Source organism: Chionomys nivalis, chromosome 1 (genome assembly GCF_950005125.1).
Source record: "Chionomys nivalis chromosome 1, mChiNiv1.1, whole genome shotgun sequence".
Lineage (NCBI taxonomy): Eukaryota > Metazoa > Chordata > Mammalia > Rodentia > Cricetidae > Chionomys > Chionomys nivalis.
Window position 1 is genome coordinate 164,526,508 of NC_080086.1, and position 22,288 is coordinate 164,548,795.

The 22,288-nt window shown below is 37.9% G+C and overlaps 1 protein-coding gene across 7 annotated transcripts in view; it reads right to left on the minus strand.

Annotated features, from left to right (window-relative positions):
* The window catches only part of Luc7l2 (LUC7 like 2, pre-mRNA splicing factor), a 60,332-nt gene that overhangs the window by 23,659 nt on the left and 14,385 nt on the right, over positions 1 to 22,288 (minus strand). For 3 of the 7 annotated variants that reach the window (XM_057789393.1, XM_057789389.1, XM_057789388.1), the window contains 3 exons: positions 16,295 to 16,365; positions 14,619 to 14,713; positions 4,323 to 4,421 (listed from right to left, as the gene is read on the minus strand). In XM_057789393.1, the coding sequence (XP_057645376.1) occupies positions 4,323 to 4,421; positions 14,619 to 14,713; positions 16,295 to 16,352 (252 nt within the window). In that variant the 5' untranslated portion in view covers positions 16,353 to 16,365. Of the gene's footprint in view, positions 1 to 4,322; positions 4,422 to 14,618; positions 14,714 to 16,294; positions 16,366 to 19,309; positions 19,378 to 22,288 lie in introns of all 7 variants that reach the window. The other 4 variants (XM_057789399.1, XM_057789390.1, XM_057789408.1 and 1 more) reach the window with 2 other exon arrangements.

Consider the following 22,288-nt stretch of genomic DNA (forward strand, 5'->3'; position numbering starts at 1 on the left):
TTACTCAACACTGTATTTTTAGTAAGAAATGAAGCCCTAAGCACAGAAGTGCTTTCCTATTATGTAGAAAGCACTGTGTTGAATCTGCTATACTCCTCTCTGCAGCCCAACCCTAAAACAAGAAAAACACAAAGTTGAAGAATTGTGAGTAATAGAACATATGCCTAGCATGTGTGAGGCCCTGGATTTCAAGTAATTATAAAAAATAAATTAAGGTGCTGGAGAGATGGCTCAGTGGTTAAGAGCACTAACTGTTCTTCCAGAGGACCATCGTTCAATTCTCAGCACCTATATGGCAGCTAACAGCTGTCTATAACTCCAGTTCTAAGAGGATCTGATACCTTTTCTGGCCTCTGGGGGCACTGAACACACACATGGTACCCAGAGATGGTACACAGACATTCATGCAGTCAACACAACCACGCACATAAAAAAAAAAAAAAATTAAAAATTAATTAAATATAAAGTCTGGAGAAAAGAACCTTTTAAAAATAAAACATCAGAACAATAAAAATAATTCCATTTTTAAAAATGTTATCATAGAGGAAGCATACATCTTTAATCCCATCATCAGGGAGGTGGAGGCAAAGGCAGGCAGATCTCTGAGTTTGCGACCAGCCTGGTCTACAGAGTGAGTTGCAGGGCAGCCAGAGCTAGAGAGAGAAACCCTGTCTCAAAAAACAAAGCAACAACAACAAAACAAACACCCAGTAATAATATAGCACTGAACCCCTGTAATCTCAGTACTTGGAAGACTGAAGCAGAATAACAAGCTCAAGACCAGTTTGAGTGACATAGCATGTGTCAAAGCAACCAAAGCAATACAGCCAAGATCATATCTCAAAAATACAACCAACCAAAGAGAAATGGTTGAGTCATAAATATGACTCGATTGCTACTAAGCCTAATGACCTGAGTTCTATCTCCAGGATACACAATAGGAAAGAACCAACTCCTGAAAGCTAATCTTTGCATGCACACATCCCCCACACACCATGTAAGACCATTATAATGTCAACAAGAGTTATTTCTGAATATTTAGATAACTGTCTGTATTCTGTGGTTTTCAAATTTTTACAGTAAAGATGAAATACGCCATTAAGAAATTTAATAATGGCCGGGCGATGGTGGCGCACGCCTTTAATCCCAGCACTCGGGAGGCAGAGGCAGGCGGATCTCTGTGAGTTCGAGACCAGCCTGGTCTACAGAGCTAGTTTCAGGACAGGCTCCAAAGCCACAGAGAAACCCTGTCTCAAAAAAAACCAAAAAAAAAAAAGAAATTTAATAATGCCTACACCAGAAAAAAAAATCTAACAAAGTTGTATTTAGTTTGAGGTATATTTAACATTTATAGCTAAATAGTAATAAAAGTAAACTTTAAAGCAAGGCATAGTGGCACACACCTTTAATCACAGCACTTGGGAGACAACGGCATGCAGACCTCCGAGTTTAAGTCCAGGCAGGTCTACAGAATTCCAGGACAATTAGTGCTACAAAACTCATTTCTCACCGGGCGGTGGTGGCACACGCCTTTAATCCCAGCACTCGGGAGGCAGAGGCAGGCGGACCTTTGTGAGTTCGAGATCAGCCTGGTCTACAAGAGTTAGTTCCAGGACAGGCTCCAAAACCACAGAGAAACCCTGTCTCGAAAAAACCAAAAAAAAAAAAAAAACAAAAAAAAAAACCTCATTTCTCCAAAAATGAAAGGGAGAAAATTAAATGTTCAACTGTGGTGGTTTGAAGAGATATCCTACATATTCTCAAGCACTTGAAGACTGAGACCCCAGTTGGTAATCCTGGTCATAAAGGTTTAAGAAGTGTGGCCTTGTTGGAAGAAGTATGCCACTAGGGTCAGGCGTTGAGGTTTCAAAGGCCATTCCCATTAGTTCTCTGTGTCTCCTGCTTGTCTTTTAAGATATAAGCTCACTTGATGCCAGCCCGCTTCGCCACCTCTACCCCATGCCACCCCGACATTATGATGATGAACTTCACATCCAAATTAGTTACCTTGATCCTGGTGATTTATCATAGCAAAAGAAAAGAGATTAGTACATACATCAAATAACAATAGAAATTTATTCTGCACGCACTGAACTTAACAGGCCAAATAAGAATTCCAACAAAATAACACAGGCAGAGTGACTATCACCTTTTAAATCATAGCAAAAAATCTACTTTCATTTCGTGAAGTCAAATATAGTATCCTAAAGTAGTGAAAATAACAATGACCTTATCAAGAAATACTGATGGTTCTATGAAGGAGATATTTTGGCTACTTGTTTTTTTAATTAATGTTTTTCTTCCTTTTTTAAAAAAGATTTATGAATTGTATATACAGTGTTCTGTATGTATGTATGCTTACTGGTCAGAAGAGGGCACCAGATCTCATTACAGATGGCTATGAGCCACCAAATGGTTGTTGAGAATTGAACTCAGGACCTCTGGAAGAGCAGAGTGCTCTTGACCTCTGAACCATCTCTCCAGCCCCGGCTACCTGTTTCTTACAGCAAAATAAATCCAAGATGTACAAAGGATTTAAGTATACAAAATGAATCACTCATGGGGGCTGGGAGAAACTGGTCAGCAGTCAAGAGCATTTGCTTTTCTTGTAGAAGACCTCGGTTTAGTTCCCAACATTCACATGTGTCTCACAGCTATCTGGAACTCCAATCCCAGAAGACCTGATGCTGTCTCTTCTGGCCTCCACAGATACCATGTATGTGCCTGGCACACTCACGCAAGCACAGCATTCATACACATAAAATAAATCTAAAATTTAAAAATATATAGCAGAGACAAAACCATAGGTGAGAATTATTTTGGGGTCAAAACAGAAAAGATCTTTCAAACTGGTATTATAAGCAGTATTTAGACAGTATAACAACACTGTGTAGCCCACCTAGGGAAAGTCTAATGTATTACTCAAAAATAAATAGCTGATACTGTCACAATGAGCAATTAAGCATTATCTATAAAATTACCTTTTGGCTCAGCTATAATTTTCACCAATAATGCAGAAAGACTGAAAATAACCTCATTATCCAACCACAACATTCAACAGCAAACAATCTCTTGTATATTATGCCCAGACAGTATTGAATATATTCTATAGATAATTCTCATGTCCATAAGAAAAAGTTCTTAGATGTTCAAAAAAGTCACAAGGATCTATTTACTGCTATTTTCAACTAAATAAAATTACCTAATGTATTATTTTGTCTTATGTGCATGTATTTCATAAAAATGCAAAAAGTTTGAAAGGTGTTGTGTTCTTTAAAACATCTTATATAATTTAGTTTCTCTATTTTTATTTTTTAAACTATTTATTTCATATGAGTGTTCTGCCTACATGTATCTATGTGAACCATGTGTACACATTGTATCTGCAAACATCAGGAAGAGGGCATTAGATTTTCTAAAACTGGAATTATGCTTTGTGAGCCAAAATATTGAGTGATGGAAGTTGTACTTGGGTTCTCTGCCATCTCTTTAGCCTCAAATTTCTCTATTTTTATACATGAAATGCTTCTATATAACAACTATATTAAATCACATTGGTACCTCTGATGCCTAAGCAGTATTTTCTATTTCTTTTATTAATTTTACACTAAAAATATGGTCCCAAGGCTGCAGGTGTAGCTTGGCGATATACAGTGCTTGCTTACTGTGAATAGGGCCCTGAATTTCATCCCAGAACTGGAGACATCTAGTTACTGATCTATTAATACAGTAAAAGTATCTAATAATGGAAAAATTCAGTAGATGACTTCATTACAAAGACTTTAAATACAACAAAAATGGGTGGCTTAGATTTGAAAAAAAAAGACTATTTTCTTAAACATTTTTACTTTTGTTGGGAAAAATAAACTGATTTAAAAAAAAAAGAAAAAAACAGGATCTTTTTAACCTATAGGTGTGGTAGCACATGTCTAATCCTAGCACTTGGGAGGTAGAGGCAAAATAGATCACTGTAAATTTGAGGCTGGTTTGAGCACATAGGGGATGGAGGGAGGCAGTACCTTATTCATCTATTATTCTTTTTTTTTTGTTTTTCGAGACAGGTTTCTCTGGTTTTGGAGCCTGTCCTGGAACTAGCTCTTGTAGATCAGGCTGGTATCGAACTCACAGAGATCCGCCTGCCTCTGCCTCCCAAGTGCTGGGATTAAAGGTGTGCGCCACCACCGCCCGGCCCTTATTCATCTATTAACTGTCATCTAATTACAAAGATATCTTCCTAAGTCTTTCCTTCTAAGAGACATTAATTCATGTTCAAAATATTTTTACTGCAAGAGACAATGTAACATGAAAGCAGAATCACATACATCAAGTTCAAAGAAAAAGTCCTGTTCTTTGGATGCAATTTCATAATCTGCTCTTAAAGCCAGGTCATGGACTTTCAGGCATTCTCCAAGATCCATTCTCTAGGAAAAAAAAGAAAACATTTCACTGAAAACATGTATTATAAAATTTCATCAGTATCACAGTTCTCTTCAGAGTATATGTTACGTCCTATAGTTCATATGTTCATTTAATGGACCTTCAAAATATAAATCAGACAATTGGGGCTGGGGAGTTAACGTGGTTGCTGAGTGCTTATCTGTTACACACAAAGTTCCAGGTTCAATCCCTTAGCTCTCCATGAACTGGATGCAGTTCAGACCTGTATTATCAGTACTCTGTAGATAGAGGCAGGAGCATTGGAAGTTCAAAGCCAGACGTAGTGACACAGCAAGTATAAGATTAGCCTGGCCTCATACATGAGACCATCTCTCAGAAAAACAAACCAAAAGAAAGACTATGAAAAACAACTATGAGTCTTAATAATACCAATATACTACATGAGAGGCTTTTTGCAATGAGGAAGCCAGAAAAAGACCACTTGCCATGGTATGTATATGGAGGGTAGAGAATCACACATGGGATTCTCTCCTTCCACCAATCCTGGATCAATTGACTCACATACTGTCACTGAGCCATCTCGTGACCCGCCCCCACCCCCAAAATGTTTCTCATGAGAATGCATTTATACTGGACCCAAAGAGAGGGAAGCAATGCTGGGTATGGCACCAAGTATCATCTATTGAGTCTGGGGCTGGAGAGATGGTACAGTGGCTTTTTGGGCATGCAGACAAAATACCCATTAAATAAAAATGAAACTTAAAAATAGGGTGAAGGGAGGAAGGGAAGAGACAGGATGAAAGAACGGAATTGTAGTAATATTACAATTTCACATAGTAGCGAATTTCTGGAATTACAAAATACAGTCTTTGAATTCTAGAAACCAGTCATCTGTTTTCTCTTTCCATACCACCATGACTAAATATCTGCTTTGACACGGTACTAGGCATGGCATTAAAAAAAGCAAACAAGCCCAAAAAGAAACTCCCAACAACTACCTTCCATTGTAAACGTCAATCCAAGGCAAATCATACCGTGGCTAACAATTTCCATGACCCTAGTCTCCTAACCAGTACAAAGTCACTAGAGAAAAAAAAACACAATAGAAACACAAGGAATATGAAACAATTCTCCAGCGCCTCTGCTACTCTCAAGATCCATCCTCACATTACACTTAATGAAGTACTACTGCTTCCAACACCAAATGATCCAACATTGGCTGCTGCTGGTGGTACTTCTCTTTATAATAAGTTAATAAAACAAAATAAAATGTTTTGTTCACTGATTTCAAATGACTAGAAGAGTTTCCTTAAAAATTAATGAATAATTTGCTTCTTATAATTTTCCACAAGTTTATTCCAGGTATTGTAATTAACAGATATTTAAGTTATGAGTTGCAAAACTTCAGCTGTACATTTTATTTTCCCCATTATAAACTTGTTTCTTCAAGAAGCTTCCCCAAATCTCTGATCCTAATAACTCTTCTTTAAAATTCCACACATTCTAGTTTTTCTGTTTAATAAAGTAGATTCTGTTAAGTGTTATTAACTTTTTAATTTCTGAAAAATCAATGTTATCATTTCAAAAGGACTCTAAGATTCCTAAGAATAATGGTCTATGTCTGTTCATCTCTACAGACCATGTTTTATACTCCCCATGTTGTCCAAATCATGACTATTACACAAACCTGGTTTGAATAAGCAATTCCAAGAACTTAAAGAATAAAACATACACAGAAGTACATGGATATAAGCTTTACAATGCCATTTTCTGGTTTAGAAAATAGAAATATTTTTAAGAGCCTCTCTGCGGTCTGTGGTGGCCAATGCCTTAAAAGGAAAAAGAGGCAGAGGCAGGCAAATCCGAGTTCAAGGCCAGTGTGGTTTACAGAGCAAGTTACCGGACAGTCTCTATGAAGAAAAACCCTTGGGGGCTGGAGAGATGGCTCAGCAGTTAAGAGCACTGGCTGTTCTTCCAGAAGACCCAGGTTCAAATCCCAGCACCCACATGGCAGCTCACAAATGTCCGTAACTCCAGTTCCAGGGGATCTGATACCTTCATATCAATGCACATAAAATAAAGTTAAATAAATTATTAAAAAAAAAAATTTTAAGCACCTCACTACCTGAGTTTGACAGAACATGTAACTACACCTACACAGATCCAATTATAACTACTGGCATACACAAACATATATTTTACTGCCATATTATATACCCAAACTAAAAACAAATGAAACAAATTATTGATATTAATATACTAATAATCAGTGGATAGAAATACAAAATTACATCACATGTTGGTGGCAACATGCCTTTAATCCTAGCACTCAGGAAGCAAAAGTAGGCGATCTCTGCAAACTTGAGGCCAGCCTAGTCTACAGAGTGAGTTCCAACACACCAGGGCTACAGAGAGAAACCCTGTCTCAAAAAAAACCACTGTATGTGTGTGTATCACAACATTTAGTTAGGTAGGGAGGTAGGTAGAGAATGAGGAAGGCAGGCAGGCACGTACGTATGTACACGTACACACACACACACACACACAAGCTGGGCATGGTAATACACATCTTTAATCCAAGCAGTGGGCAGGCAGAAATAGAAGAATCCCTGTGAGTTAAAAGCTGACCTGGTCTACACAGTGAATTCCAGGACACTCAAGACTAGATTAAAAGAGACCCTGTCTCAAGAAATAAATTAATTAAATGTCAAAACAATTTAAACAATAAAATGCTATTTCTCAAACACATACTTGTAAATGGAGAAAACCATGGATATTATATAAAAATATATTGGGCATTGAAATAATTGCAAAAAACAAAAATCTACTCATCTCTTACCAATTACCTGATCCTGAAAAATTCATTTCTCTTAAGTACTTCCGGATTTATGTGTACTAAGATGTTTAAAAAAGAACATTGGCCAGGCGGTGGTGGCGCACGCCTTTAATCCCAGCACTCGGGAGGCAGAGGCAGGCGGATCGCTGTGAGTTCGAGGCCAGCCTGGTCTACAAAGGGAGTTCCAGGACAGGCTCCAAAGCTACAGAGAAACCCTGTCTGGAAAAACCAAAAAAAAAAAAAAAAAAAAAAAACCTTGAAGCTATTAATGTAGTATACACTGAACAAGCTGAGATGATAAATTTATCAGTTTTGATCACTGTTAATAAACCTGAGACCTGTAATGTGCCACCACTTAACAAGTGCTCAGGATCTTATTATGCAATATTAAATATTGATGCATAAAGAATTCATTTTTTTGGCTCAAAACTTTCTAGTGCCACCATTTTTCAAAGCAACTCATAAAAAGTTATCTCTATCAAGTATCGGTATGAAAATGCAGGAAAACTACAGATGATTTACACAGGCAAAAGACAGGCAAGAGGGGCTGGAGAGATGGCTCAGAGCTTACGAGCACTTACTGTTCTTTCAGAGGTCCTAAGTTCAATTCCCAGCAACCACATGGTGGCTCACAACCATCTGTAGTAAGAGCTGGTGCCCTGGCCTGCATGCATACACAGACTATATAAAATAAATCTTAAAAAAAAAAAAAAGGCAAAAATTTAAACATATGTTTTGAAAGGGGAATAATTTTATCTTATTTGGAGAACAAAGAATGATAAAACTAGAATCAAATGACTTCTAGAAGAGTACTGTGGGAAATGTTAATATGGTTTGTTACCAGCCGGGCGGTGGTAGCGCACACCTTTAACCCCAGCACTTGGGAGGCAGAGGCAGGCGGATCTCTGTGAGTTCAAGGCCAGCCTAGTCTACAAGAGCTAGTTCCAGCCGGGCGGTGGTGGCGCACGCCTTTAACCCCAGCACTTGGGAGGCAGAGGTAGGCGGATCTCTGTGAGTTCGAGACCAGCCTGGTCTACAAGAGCTAGTTCCAGGACAGACTCCAAAACCACAGAGAAACCCTGTCTCGGGAAAAAAAAAAAAAAAAAAAAAAAAAAAAGAGCTAGTTCCAGGACAGGAACCAAAAGCTACGGAGAAACCCTGTATCAAAAATCAAAAATCAAAAAAAAAAAGGAAAAAGAAAAAAAATGGTTTGTTACCACTTACTATAGCATGAACAATTCTAAAAATTAGTAAAAAGCAAAATTTACTCTGAAGAGAAGACTGCATGATTACTTGGAGAGAAATAAGTCATGATTTAAAAAAAAAAAAATCTGTTTTGCCAGGAGGTGGTAGCGCAAGCCTTTAATTCCAGCACTCAGGAGGCAGAGGCAGGTGGATCTTTGTGAGTTTGAGGCCAGTCTGGTCTACAGAGCTAGTTCCAGGACAGCTAGGGCTGTTACACAGAGAAATACTGTCTCAAAAAACAAAACAAAACAAAAAAAAACAAAAACAAAACAAAATCTATGCTTTAAAAACATGAAGAAAAAACAAAAACAAAACCCATAAAAATTAATGCCAGAACAGTCACTGGCTGTTGTGGCACATGCTGGTAGTAGTTGCTTGAGAAGGCTGAGGCAGGAGGATCATAAAACATGATACAGGGGAAAAAATGTGTCAAAAACAAAGCTGAATAAAAACAGGGTCTTTTTTCATTACATCAAAATGTTAGCGTTCTTTACTACTTAAGCCTCCTGAGTTTTTCAAATTTCAGTGTTTCCAGCAGGTGCAATCTTTTTTTTTTTTTTTTGGTTTTTCGAGAAAGGGTTTCTCTGTGGTTTTGGAGTCTGTCCTGGAACTAGCTCTTGTAGACCAGGCTGGTCTCGAACTCACAGAGATCCACCTGCCTCTGCCTCCCAAGTGCTGGGATTAAAGGCGTGCGCCACCACCGCCCGGCTCAGGTACAATCTTTTATGATATTGATATAGATCCAAAAACCTTCTACTCAACCACTAATATTAAAAATATTTTCTGCATCCTCTCTTGTAGAGGAATGTGCTACAGTTGTAGAAAAAAAAAAGAATACTGCTTATAAAACTCAACCAAATCTTTCTCTCCCTCCCCCCCTTCGGGTTTTCAAGACACGGTTTCTCTGTATAGCCCTAGATGTCTTGAAATTAGATCTTGTAAACCAGACTGGTCTCAAACTCACAGAAATCCTTCTACCTCTGCCACCTGAGCACTAGGATTAAATTAAAGGCATGCACCACCACCACTAATCTCTTAAAATGGTCTATAGTGTTCAGCGGAAAATGAGAGGACAATTCTTGGTCCTTCTGTAATAAGCACTTACTGATCAGCTAGGAATGTTGACCTGTTACAGTTCATCCCTTCCCTCAAGCCCCAACCCAACCCATGAGTTACTAACTACACTAATGCTAAAGTTGATGTGGATACCTATGGTGGTTTTGAATGGCATTGACTCTCTCAGCCTCGTATATATTCATGCTTAGTTCTCAGCTGGTAAACTCTCTAGGACTTATTAGTGGGTATGGCCTTGTTGAAGGAGGAATGTCAGTAGGAGTGGGCTTTAGGTTTCAAAAGCATGCCACCAGGTCCCCTGTCTGTCTCTGCCCGTGGAGTAGAATGTAAATGAAACTCTCAGTGACCAATCCAGTACCATGCTGTCTGCCTGTCTCCTTGCCATGACGATAATGGACTAATCCTCTGAAACTGTAAGCAAGTCCCATTCCTTTATAAGAGTTGCCTGGGTACATAGTGTATCTTCATAGTAAGAATAGAAACTAAGACAATAACCAATTGTCAATACCACTCAGTTATCTACAGCACCACCTAAAGCCAGGTGCCTGTTAGGAAGATAGACCAAAGGATCAAGGATCAGAAGTACAAGGCCATCCTTCAATACAAAGGGAGACTGAGACCAGCTCAGGGTGCATATACAAGATCTTGTCTCCCAAAAATCTATAGAACTTGAGAGAGAGAGAGAGAGAGAGAGAGAGAGAGAGAGAGAGAGAGAGAGAGAGAGAGAGAGAGAAGAAAAATTACTGGGGGCTGGAGAGATGGCTTAGAGGTTAAAAGTACTGGTTGCTCTTCCCCGAGGTCCTGAATTCAATTTCCAGCAACCACATGATGGCTCACAACCATCTATAATGAGTTCTGGTGCCCTCTTCAGCCATGGAGGTATACATGCAGGCAGAACACTGTATACATAATAATTAAATCTTAAAATTAATGAGCTGGGGCAGTGGTGGCAGTGGTCTACAAGATCTAGTTCCAGGACAGGCACCAAAAACAAAACAAAACAAAACAAAAACAAACCAGGGTTGGAGATATGGCTTGGTGGTTAAGAGCACTGGCTGCTCTTCCAGAGGTCCTGAGTTCAATTCCCAGCAACCACATGGTGGCTCACAACCATTTGTAATGATATCTGGCACCTTCTTCTGGCGTGCGGGCATACATGGAGGCAGAATGTCGTATACATAAAAAATAAATAAATAAATCTTAAAAAAAAAAATTGGCTGCCAGTGATGGCACACTCCTTTCTCAGCATTCCGCAGGCAGAGACAGATGGATCTCTATGAGTTCAAAGACAGCCAGGACTACATAGAAAAGCCCTGTCTCGCCGGGTGGTGGTGGTGCAGGCCTTTAATCCCAGCACTCGGAAGAGGCAGGCGGATCTCTGTGAGTTCGAGACCAGCCTGGTCTACAAGAGCTAGTTTCACGACAGGCTCCAAAGCCACAGAGAAACTCTGTCTCAAAAAACCAATCCCCCATAAACAAGCAAGCAAACAAACAAATAAATAAATAAGCAAAGCAAACCAAAGCCCTGTCTCAAAAAGACACAATGAGGCAAGGAAGTGCTGGCCTTTAATCTCAGCAATTGAAAGGTAGAGATAGATGGATCTGAGTTCAAGCCTAGCTTCAGGACAGCCAAAACTATACAGAGAAACCCTGTCTTGAAAAACCAAACCCTATCTTGGAGGGAAGAAATACTGAAAGGGCTTGGAGAGATAGCTAAGTAATTAAGAGCACTGGTTGCTCTTCCAGAGTACCCAAGTTAGACTCCTAGCACCCATATGGGAGGCAGCTCCTAACTATCTGTAATCCATATAATAGAAGAAAAAACTGACTCCTCCAAGCTGTTCTCTGATCTCTATACATATGCAGTAACATGAACACATACACCATGCAAGCATACACAATGAATTTTGGACATTCAAGAATGTTTAAAAGGGTGTGTCTGTGGCTGAAGAGATGGTTCAGTGGTTAAGAGCACTTACTCTTGCAGAGGAAATGTTTGGTTTCCAGCACCCACATGGTGGTCTACAACTACCTGGAACTCCAGTTCTAGGTGATCCAATACTGGAACCAGACTCTCATGTGGTGCACAAATATACATACATGCAGACAAAGCACTCACACATAAAATGCATGCAATGACCGGGCGGTGGTGGTGCACACCTTTAATCCCAGCACTCAGGAGGTAGATCAGGAGGCGGATCTCTGAGTTTGAGGCCAGCCTGGTCTATAGAGCAAGTTCCAGGAAAAACTAAAAACTACACTGTCTTGAAAAAACAATTTATACACACACACACACACACACACACACACACACATATCCAATATACATAGAAATTTAAAGAGAGATGTGTTAGGATATGAAGGCAGGATAATCTGAAGTTCAAGGTCACCCATGGCTACAGAACCAATTCAAAGACAGGCAATGTTACATAATATCCTGTCCTTTTTTTTATTAAAAAAAAAAGAAGAAAAAGGAAAGAAATAATTTTGTTGCTTTTATTTTCTACGCTTATCAGAAGTGATAATTTATCCACTAAGTAGTCTTTTTGTAGTTAGGAAGATAAATTTGGTAAAGTGCTTCTTTTACAAGCACAAAGACCTGAGGATGAGCCCCAGTATCTTAGGGTTGCTATTGCTGTGATGAAACACCATGACCAAAAACAACTTGGAGGGACAGAATTCACTCTACTCTTTTCCTCAATTGAGGCTTTCTTCTCTCCCGATGACGTCAGCTGTGTGAAACTCACATAAAACTAGACAGCACGCCGAACACCCACATAAAATGGAAGACATGGTAATCTCAGTGCTGAGGACATCAAAGCACAGGGATTCCTGGAACTCACTGGCCAGCAAGTTTAGCCTTATCAGTAAACTCCAGGCCAGGATCCTATCACAAAGCAGGTGAGGAGTGTTTCTAAGGAGTACACCCAATGTTCTCTTTTGTCTTCCATATTTGAGTGAACACGTGTGCAAACACAACCCAAAACGTACACATGCACTCCTAATAAAATAGAAACAAATTAATCATCGAATTTCCTACAACACTAACTGTGGGGCTGAAGAGATGGCTTAGCAATTAAGAGCACTGGTTGCTCTTCCAGAGGACCAGGGTTTAAGTACCCAAACATAAAAGGTCGTTCACCGAGCCACCTAGAACTCCAGTCCCAGAGTATACAATACCTTCTTCTGGCCTCCCATGTACCAGGCACACACATAGTGAACAGATATAATGCAGGCAAAGCACTCCTACACATAATATAAATGATTTAAATGTGGACAATAACAGTATTCTACAAGTGAGAGATCTGTCATAGATTACAAATGGATTAATAAAACAGAAAATATTTAAAAAGCTATGCAGTAGTGCATGTCTTAAATCCCTGAAGTTAGGAATATAAACAAAATAAAATTTAAAGTGGAAGTACTTACAGAAACATTACAGAATCATTTTATTACCTTTTAATATTTGTCACAGTCCTAATTCAAGTATTGAACTTGCCCACAAACTAAATTTCTTACTATGTCTATTATACTTAAAACTTTTTTCAGACTCTTTTATTTGAGACAAGGTCCCACTCAGTAGCTCTGTTGGCGTCAAACTTCAGATTCAGTCTTCAGGCTGGCAATGTGCTGAATTCCACATTTAGATCACCATACCAGACTTAGGCACATAATAGTTTCAACTGCATTTTCCACTAAGAAATGACAAAGATGTTTCCTATTGCACATGTCTTGATATTTTTATGTTTGGGGGATATCCTTAATCTCACTTAAAAAAAAAAAAAAACACATTCATTTGGGTATCCGTGCCTAAGAGTACTTACTCACTGCTTATGAAAGTAATCTGGAAATCCTTTCTTTATTCTAGATATTTCTGGCAAATGAGAAATAAAATGAAGTCAAGATTTAACCCCTTACAGTTCCCCATCAACAAATGTATCTGTGAAGGGAAATTACTCATTGTAATTTCAATCAAATTCAGAAGTTAAAGATCCTCTGTACCATTTAAAGAAGAGGGGGCATGCTTTCCAAGAGACAGTTACCACCTCCCTATGTGAATATGCCTCTTGTAAGATTTCTTCACCTCTCTTCAGAAGAGAAGAGGAAATAAGAAAAAGCACCAGGTACAGAATCCCAATTCCCACTTAACGGGTGTGAAATACTCAGAATGCCGTAAGATCACACAGGTCTTCAGCCATGCACAAACAATAAATAGCCTTGTGTGTTGGCTATCACACTGTTCTGTCAGCCTAGAGACAGAAAGAAATGCAAGGCTTACAGAAGGATGCTAATTCAGGAGGAAGTGGCACTAAAAGTATCCTAAATCCCAACTCCATAAGGGAACCAATCCAATATACCCGTTTTAGATAAAAATAAGTAAATAAAAGGGGAAGAAAAAAATACAAACAAACCAAAAAACCCATTGTTGGCATAGTTTTCTGATACACATCTATGACCCAAGAACTTGAGAGTGTGAAGGTCAAAAGTTCAAGTTCAAGGTTACCAGTTTGAAACATCAGACACGCCTCAAAAAAAACAAAAACAGTCTAGCAGTGGTAGTACCTTAATACCAGCACTCAGGAGGCAGAGAGAGGTGGATTTCTGAGTTTGAGGCCGGTCTGGTATATAGAAAGAGTTTGGAGACAGCCAGGACTATATGGAGAACCCCTGTTTCGAAAAACCAAAATACAAACAAAAAACAACCAACCACCACCATCACCACAACAAAATAGCGGAGAACCTGGGATGTGCCTCAGTAGCTAAGTATGTGCTTAGCATGTGCAAGGTTCTATGTTCATCTCTAAGATCAGAAGAAAAGAGAAAACAAGAATAACAAAACCAGTAGAAGAATGGTGGGGAAAAAATGGAAAAGACAACTACTTCTGTAAGGAAACCCATTATTGAAAATTTAAATTATCAGTGGGAATAAACAAGCAATGAAAGGGATGCAAATCTTTTCTAACACTGTTTAAAAAAGTAAGTAATTTGGTAAAAAATTAAGAGTTTACCAAGAACTTCATTTTTGTAGCACACTAGTAAGTAATAAAACAACTTAACCACGTACAGTTCCAGAAAGGACATCATGGGGACAACAGTTGAGAAGGTGGCTCTTGCAGACTCTGTCATCGCTGAATTTGATTCGTTGTCGAGTAGTATCTCCTGTAATATAGGAAAGTTAATAATACTCAAGGTTAGACAAACAGACAGTGTTTATATTCTGAAAGTCCTAGTTATTACTAGCTTTTGGTGTCTGACTATCTACTTACAGACACTTATAAATCAACCCAGGAGGGATTAGTTTTTTATATGCCATCCTATAGAAAAACTATTTTAGACAACATGCAATTGCAGTATATGTACTGCAAATGTATTTCAAATAGTCAAAGTGGGAAAGCAAAGCATTCTGTTAAATAAAAGTACTTCAAAAAAGCATAGGATTTTAGAGCAGGAATGGACTTTATTTATTTATAGGTTATCAAGTCCAACTCCTTCATATTGCAGATGAAAAAAAATGAGGCCCCAACAGGTTAAGCAACTTGCAGCAGACCCACCAAGAGTTTCTACTGGTATACAATGGTCTCTTGACAGTAAACACTAATTTATTTTATAATTATTTACATTAATTGAAAAACATAAAAAAATAATCTTGCAAACATTGCATACACACTGCGAATCCCCACTGAACCCCAGACGCCATTTCTTCCACTATTTTGTTCCAGTTGAAGTGTCTCCCTTTTGCTGCTGGGAGGAGTTAGAGGGTAGAATAAGGTGTTTAAGAGTGTACAAACCTGGAAGAAGGACTTACACACCAGTCAAACAAGGGCACATTGCCTAAATGAAATGTTAACTTTAATACCTCCAAAGATTCCATATTCCACGTTTTATGTGGTCTGTGCTACATTGCCAAACCAGGCAAAGTAAAATATATTCTGTGCTCACATAAAAGAACACAACTCCTAAACAGAAGCAACCAACCTGCTTATCAAATATAGCTATTTACTCAAAAGCTTAAAGAGTCTAAGAAAAGGAAAGGTAACTAGCTAGAGTACAAAATACAAATGTTAGTTACAACTTTTTTTTTTTTTTTGCTTAGAATCTCTGAAGAAATAAAAGAAAAACTCACAGGGTCGTTTCCTTTATGCAGAATGATAAGCCCTAAAGAATGTGGTTTAGCCTTAAATTGGTATCACTGATAAATGAAAACCTACTGGTGAATTACTGAAGCGAAAACTGTTGAAACAAACCAAAAGAGATTGTAAATACCTCTGTAGTTCACATGATACCTAAAGTACTCCAAACATTTCAACTAGGAAACAATTCTTAAATTAAGTTCTGTATTTTCATATGTGAATACCAAACAAAAAAAAATGTTCAAACTTTACCCCCTTTAAGTGGTCTTATATTGAAGAGCTTAACTTAAAGTCAACTAAACACTATGGGGTAAGATTTTGTTCAGATTGTTTTAGCTTGGTTAAGAAGATGTAAAGAACATTCTGATTTACAACTAGGACACATACATTTTTAAGAAAGATAATTTGCTAAAATCATAGCTTCAGAGCATTTCAACAATAGGTTTTCTGAGGCTAATCTCTAGTATGTTATTTGTGACACAATTTGGAATAATCTATTTAGTGTTCAAGCCTGCTACTATGTTACTTTGATGGACTTTTATTTTCTTTTAAACACAGCTGCTTCTGTTCCACATTCATTAACACATCTGAAAAGTTAGTGATAACTCACGGCTCGGCGAATGCGGGGCCTTTCTGAAACTCCCTTGCAGATTGAAGTAGGCAGGCATAGATACATTGAACCTTTACAAATAAAACAAGGGGCCAGATTGTTCAGTTTGTATAGAATAGACTCTGCCAGCAATTTCAATACAGCACCTAGAAGTACATGTTGACTGTAAAGATTCTTGTATATGAGAACAAAAGTGAACAAAATCAGAGTGTTCATTTTCTGTTTTGTTTTTACAATACTGACTTAAGAAGTATAAGCCCAGAAAAAAACATTACTGAAGATAGCTAAAGCCCAAGACTGGAACTCTACAAGGGGACCTTGGGTTACATGAGAAATGTTTCTTTCAAAGTATGTTTCAAGGAAGACAAGTTGAGTGCCTCAATCTCATTCAAGAACCAAACTACCACAAGCTCACATGAGAAAGCTAAAACTATAATAGAAGCGTTTTGATCCTAGAAAGGCTTTGCTTAAAACTCTACTGTGATTATGTTAAGAATTTTTAAAGTAATAAATTTCTAAGGGGGAAACTTACTAGGAATCACCCTGCTACACCTGTCTAAGCTTTCTGGTAATGAAACAGCAATGTCAGTTCAGTCTATTGTAAAACAAGACTCATGGGTAGAAAGAAGGGATAAAAATGAGGTCTTATACGAAGTTAAAATTTACAGATGTTTTATTAATCAAACATCTCATCTAATAGGGTGCCCATTTTTGCTTAAGAAATCACATTAGGTGTATTAACAAGGGATACATGCCCTGAAGAACACTATCAGAAAAACATGAACAATTACAAATATATAAACATAGTAACAGTAGCCCCAGTGAGCTTTAAAATAATAAAGAAATCAATTTCTATAAATGCCAAAAAAGCATCTAAAATATTCCACTACAAATAAGCAGGTATTCCATTAACACTTGGTAACTGTAGAAAAAATATCAAATATAGCTTTTAAATATTAGCCATTATAAAAATCTTTTTACTAAAATAATAAAATAGTTCAAAATAAAACAATACTCTGAGAAGGACATGTAAATGAGGATCTTTCTTTTGCTATTTTAAAAGTTCTACTTAGGACTTTATGGCTAATATTTTCAAACAATTTGGCTACAAAAATACAAAGTCATGCAGCATTTGAATAAATTTGGGCTTATGACATAGTATAATTTAACTACACAATTTTAAAACAGAAATGCTTATATTTTTATCTTTGTCACAACATCTGGCCCAAACCATGTTTTTCAAAAGCAACTAGGTAAAATACAAACCACTTAGAGAAAAAAAATAAAGGGGGGAAAAAAAGACTACAAAGGGCATGACAAAAGATCCTTACAATATAGGATTTTATCAATTTAACATGCTTTATGTTTGTGTTTCCTGATCATTCAATCATACAAACAAATATGAGTTAATTCTCCCGATAAATTTTCACGTGTTTAAAAACTAATAATAAATTATGGGGGAAACTAACCTGTCACAATGATACTAGCTAGATCCTAATCATTGAATCAAACCTATTAGTTACTCTATCCTCTGTGCTACAAAATGGTGTTACAAAGCCCACATTTTCACTAGAGAAACAGGAATTAAGTAACAATAACAGAAAATAACATGATTCAAGTATCAAAGGGATATTCTGAACATACTAGAACTACCATGTAAAGGTTGGAGAAACTGGGAAAGGCTTCAGGGAGTAAGTAGAAGCCAAAATCTAAACGCTTCAGGCAAGACTTAAGAGGAAAGAGGAACATTCCAGATGAGAATAGTATCTTTGACAAAGTTTACAAGGGCTTGAAGGTTTGGGGAACAGTAAGTAAACCATAGTCAGCTTTGGCAAATGGCAGAGTATGTCTGGGAATACAAATTGGAGCCAAGGGAACAATTTTTGAAAGATGAAATTTGGTTCTTAAGATCTTTCTTCAATATGCATTTACTGTACATAAATGAACTTTTTAAGAAATTTTTGAGCTGGGTAGTGGTGGCACATTCCTTTTATCCCAGCACTCAAGAGGCAGAGGCAGACAAATCTCAGCAACATCAGTCTGGTATACAGAGAAAGTTCCAGTAAGGCCATGGTTATACAGAGACCCCAAACCCTACCTTGGAAGAAAAAAAAAATTTTTTTTATGAGGCAGTGATTAGACCAAGTATAGTCAACAACAAAAGCAAATTATTTTACCTATAAAAACATGTCTCTCTGACCCATGGCCTCCACAAAAAATTAATTAAGCTTTACATATAACCACAATGCAAGATTTTAGAATGAGGAATTAGGCTTTTTATGCTTAAGGCACAGTCTCATGCAGCTCAACTAAACTAATTATACAGATAAAAAATTATCACAATTCTGACGCTCCTGCCTCTACCTCCAAAATTCTGGAATTATATATAGTCATGTAACACCACATCCAGTGAGGACTCTGATTTAAAATTTTGGGTGGTCACAAATTTTTCATTGAATAGAAGCACCAAAAGTTCTACTAATAATGTCCACCAAACAAATATCTTCAGAATTACAACTCCATTGCCTTCTTTTGTACAATCCCTTCTTGGGCGTCATAAATTGTAAAACTTGAAAACAGCTGGGTCACAAGTATACAATAAAACTGAAATGCATGCTACTTAATTCTCTAGTTAGAAATGAACATAAGGTGATACTGAAGCATCAGTTTCACAGGGGGAAATAGAAAGAAAGGCCTCCTCTAAAACCAGGGTTCCCATTCAAATGTATCCAATATTGCTCTCAAAATTCCCTTCAATGTGCTGTGAAGGAAAATGAGTCCCACTGCAGTACCCAATATTGAATTATGATCCTATGACCTGATATAAATTTTATTAGTAGCACATAAAACCTTGGCCTAAGTGGTATCTGACATTATACACAGTGCATGCTATTTTCCCAAAACCCACCCCTCCCCCTCAATTTCTCCCACCCTCTCCCTCCCTTACATACAATAAACCAAACCAACTTTCATTTATTTAGGTGCTATTTTAAAAACATCAAAATTTTACTTTACCCATTCTCTCCGATGCTCCCTGTATTTTTTTAAGCTGTGAGTGGATGACCATGCTATGTGATCAACAACTGTGAAGTTAGCAAAAGTGAACTGAGTTTAGTATGGTAATTTCAAAAGAACCTTAAAGTTTGTAATACTTGACATATTTAATGGTATGCAGAATCCTATCTTACTGTATATCATCAGGCATTAATGGCAAGCATTATAAAAGCAATCAATATTTCTTTGTACAGATTTAGCTCAGAGCTCAGCTTAGGAAAAACAAAGAGTAGAGCAGGAAATGCATCAGCATACAAAGCAATGAAAGTATTCCATGTCTAATAGTAAAGGCAGAGACAGGAATGTTCTCCCACATTTTCTAGTATAACAAGCAAAGTGTTCACCACCACCATCTGTAGGACCTTTTATCACTCAATTAGCTTGGTACACAACAGGCTTGTTCCTTCTGAAATAAGACCTACACTCCCTCAGTAATGGGAAAACTAAAGCTAGGAGGAAGTATAGAGTTGAAAATGATTAGCTTCTTGTTTGCCTACCCTCTTTTGAATCCCCCAAATACAAAGAGAAGCTATTAATACTCTTTCTTCCAATATAAGCTGCACATTCACATTAATAGTGTAGGAATTACATAAAAACCTATATCCAGTTTCTCAACTATTCCAGGGCAAGGAGATAATTAATTTAAGAAGTGCACAATAAAACCTTGCATCTTCCCATGAGCAAAGCTAACCACTATCTGCTATACTGAAAAGTCAGCCAACCTGATCACTCTTATAATACAGTCCTCCTTGCACCTTACAAATCTCATTTATCTTTAAGTCCTTTAACATTCACTTATATAAACCTTTTTGCAACTGGTTTTTGCTTTTGAGACAGAGAAGCTAGGTTAGTGCCTCAAACTATAGCTCATGATCCTTCTGCCTCAGCCTCCTCAAGTGCTAGGATTATACCATATAATTACTTGTGCTCTTACTTTTATGTGTATGTATGTCTATGAGTATACATGTATGTATTTGTATCCTACTTGTGCCTGGTGCTCTTAGGTGAGAAGAAGGCACAAAATCCCCTGGAACTGGAGCACAGATAGTTGTGAGATGTTATGTGAGTACTGGAAACGGATACAAGAGCACAAGAGCAGCAAGTGCTCTTAACCAGTCATCTTTCCAGCCCGAATTACTTCTTGTTTGGGGTTTTTTTAGGGAGTAGGGGAGAACAGTCTCCTGAAGCTCAGGAGCCCAAAACTCATTATCTAGCTGGATGACTTTGAATTTCTGCTCTTCTTGCTTTCACCTGCCAAGGGATTAAGTGTGCATCACCATGCAGTTTTTCTTAAAGCTACTTTATAAAATACTTTTTCCTTTCATGCTACCTTAGTAAATGTATTCAGTCTGAACTATAGTATATTTAAGCAATTTACATTATGCATAACATCATATATTTTATACAAAGCAAAGTTAGAAGTCTTCCAATTGAAAGTCAAGATATTTGTTTCTGAATGTATAGGTCACACTTAGAAGTAGCAGCACTCTCTCTTCAGAAAATGTAAACATAAGGCTATTTACAGTTTAGAAAAGGCTTTGATTAATATAGTCCTACACTTTATTTACTTTTTTTTTTTTTTTTTTGGTTTTGCAAGACAGGGTTTCTCTGTGGTTTTGGAGCCTGTCCCGGAACTAGCTCTTTGTAGACCAGGCTGGCCTTGAACTCACAGAGATCCGCCTGCCTCTGCCTCCAGAGTGCCTTTAATAAGGCGTGCGCCACCACCACCGTCCAGCTAGTCCTACACTTTAATAATCATTAATAGCTACTAGTATAATTTTAACCATAATCCTCCTGACAATCTTAAAAACTTTCAAATAATTGTATCTGAAGGAAGGAAAAAAAACTACCAAAGTAAATATTTGTGGGAGTTGGTGGGGAAGAATAGGGGTTAGAAATAGAGTTTAACTATGCAGCCATGGCTGGTCTCAAACTCACACACTTTCCTCCCTAATGCTCCAAATTCTGGAATTATAAGCATGTACCATGCGTAGCTAGTAATTTCAATGTTGCTGTATATGATCAAAGACTTCTGATATTTTACAAACTTTAAAAATCTCACTTATGTATGAAAACCCATGTAACAAAATTATTTTAAAAACTGAAGCTGAGGGGCTGGAGAGATGTCTCAGCGGTTAAGAGCACTGGCTGCTCTTCCAGAGGTCCCGAGTTCAATTCCCAGCAACCACATGGCTCATAACCATCTTCCTTCCTTGCCAGCAGTACATCGTATGCCTAATAAATAAATAAATCTTAAAAAACACACACACACACACAAAAAAAAACTGAAGCTGGCCAGGAGGTAGTGGCGCACGCCTCTATTCCAGCACTCAGAGCACAGAGGCAGGCCTCTGCGGGTCTCTACGACTTCAAGGCCAGTCTGGTCAACAGAGCTGAAGTCCAGGACAGTCAAGGCTACACAGAGAAACCCTGTGTGGAAAAACCAAAATCAAATAGAAGAAGAAGAGGGGGGGGGGGTGGAGGAGGGGGGAGGGAGGAGGAGGGGGGGAGGAGGAGGAGGAGGAGGAGGAGGAGGAGGAGGAGGAGGAGGAGGAGGAGGAGGAGGAGGAGGAGGAGAAGAGAAGAAGAAGAAGAAGAAGAAGAAGAAGAAGAAGAAGAAGAAGAAGAAGAAGAAGAAGAAGAAGAAGAAGAAGAAGAAGAAGAAGAAGAAGAAGCTGGAGAAAGGGTTTACAGCAAATTTAAGACGCTAACAGAACAGTAATGATGGAAATCTAAGAACAGAAATTCTAAAGAAACTCTATTCCGGGTTTGGAGAGATTACTTAGTGGTTGAAAGCACTGACTGTTATTCCAGAGGTTTAGTTCCCAGCAACCACATGGTGGATCACAGCCATTTGTAACAAGATCTGGTGCCCTCTTCGGGCCTGTAGGTTTACATGCTGACAGAATACTATACATAATAAATCTTTAAAAAAAGAAA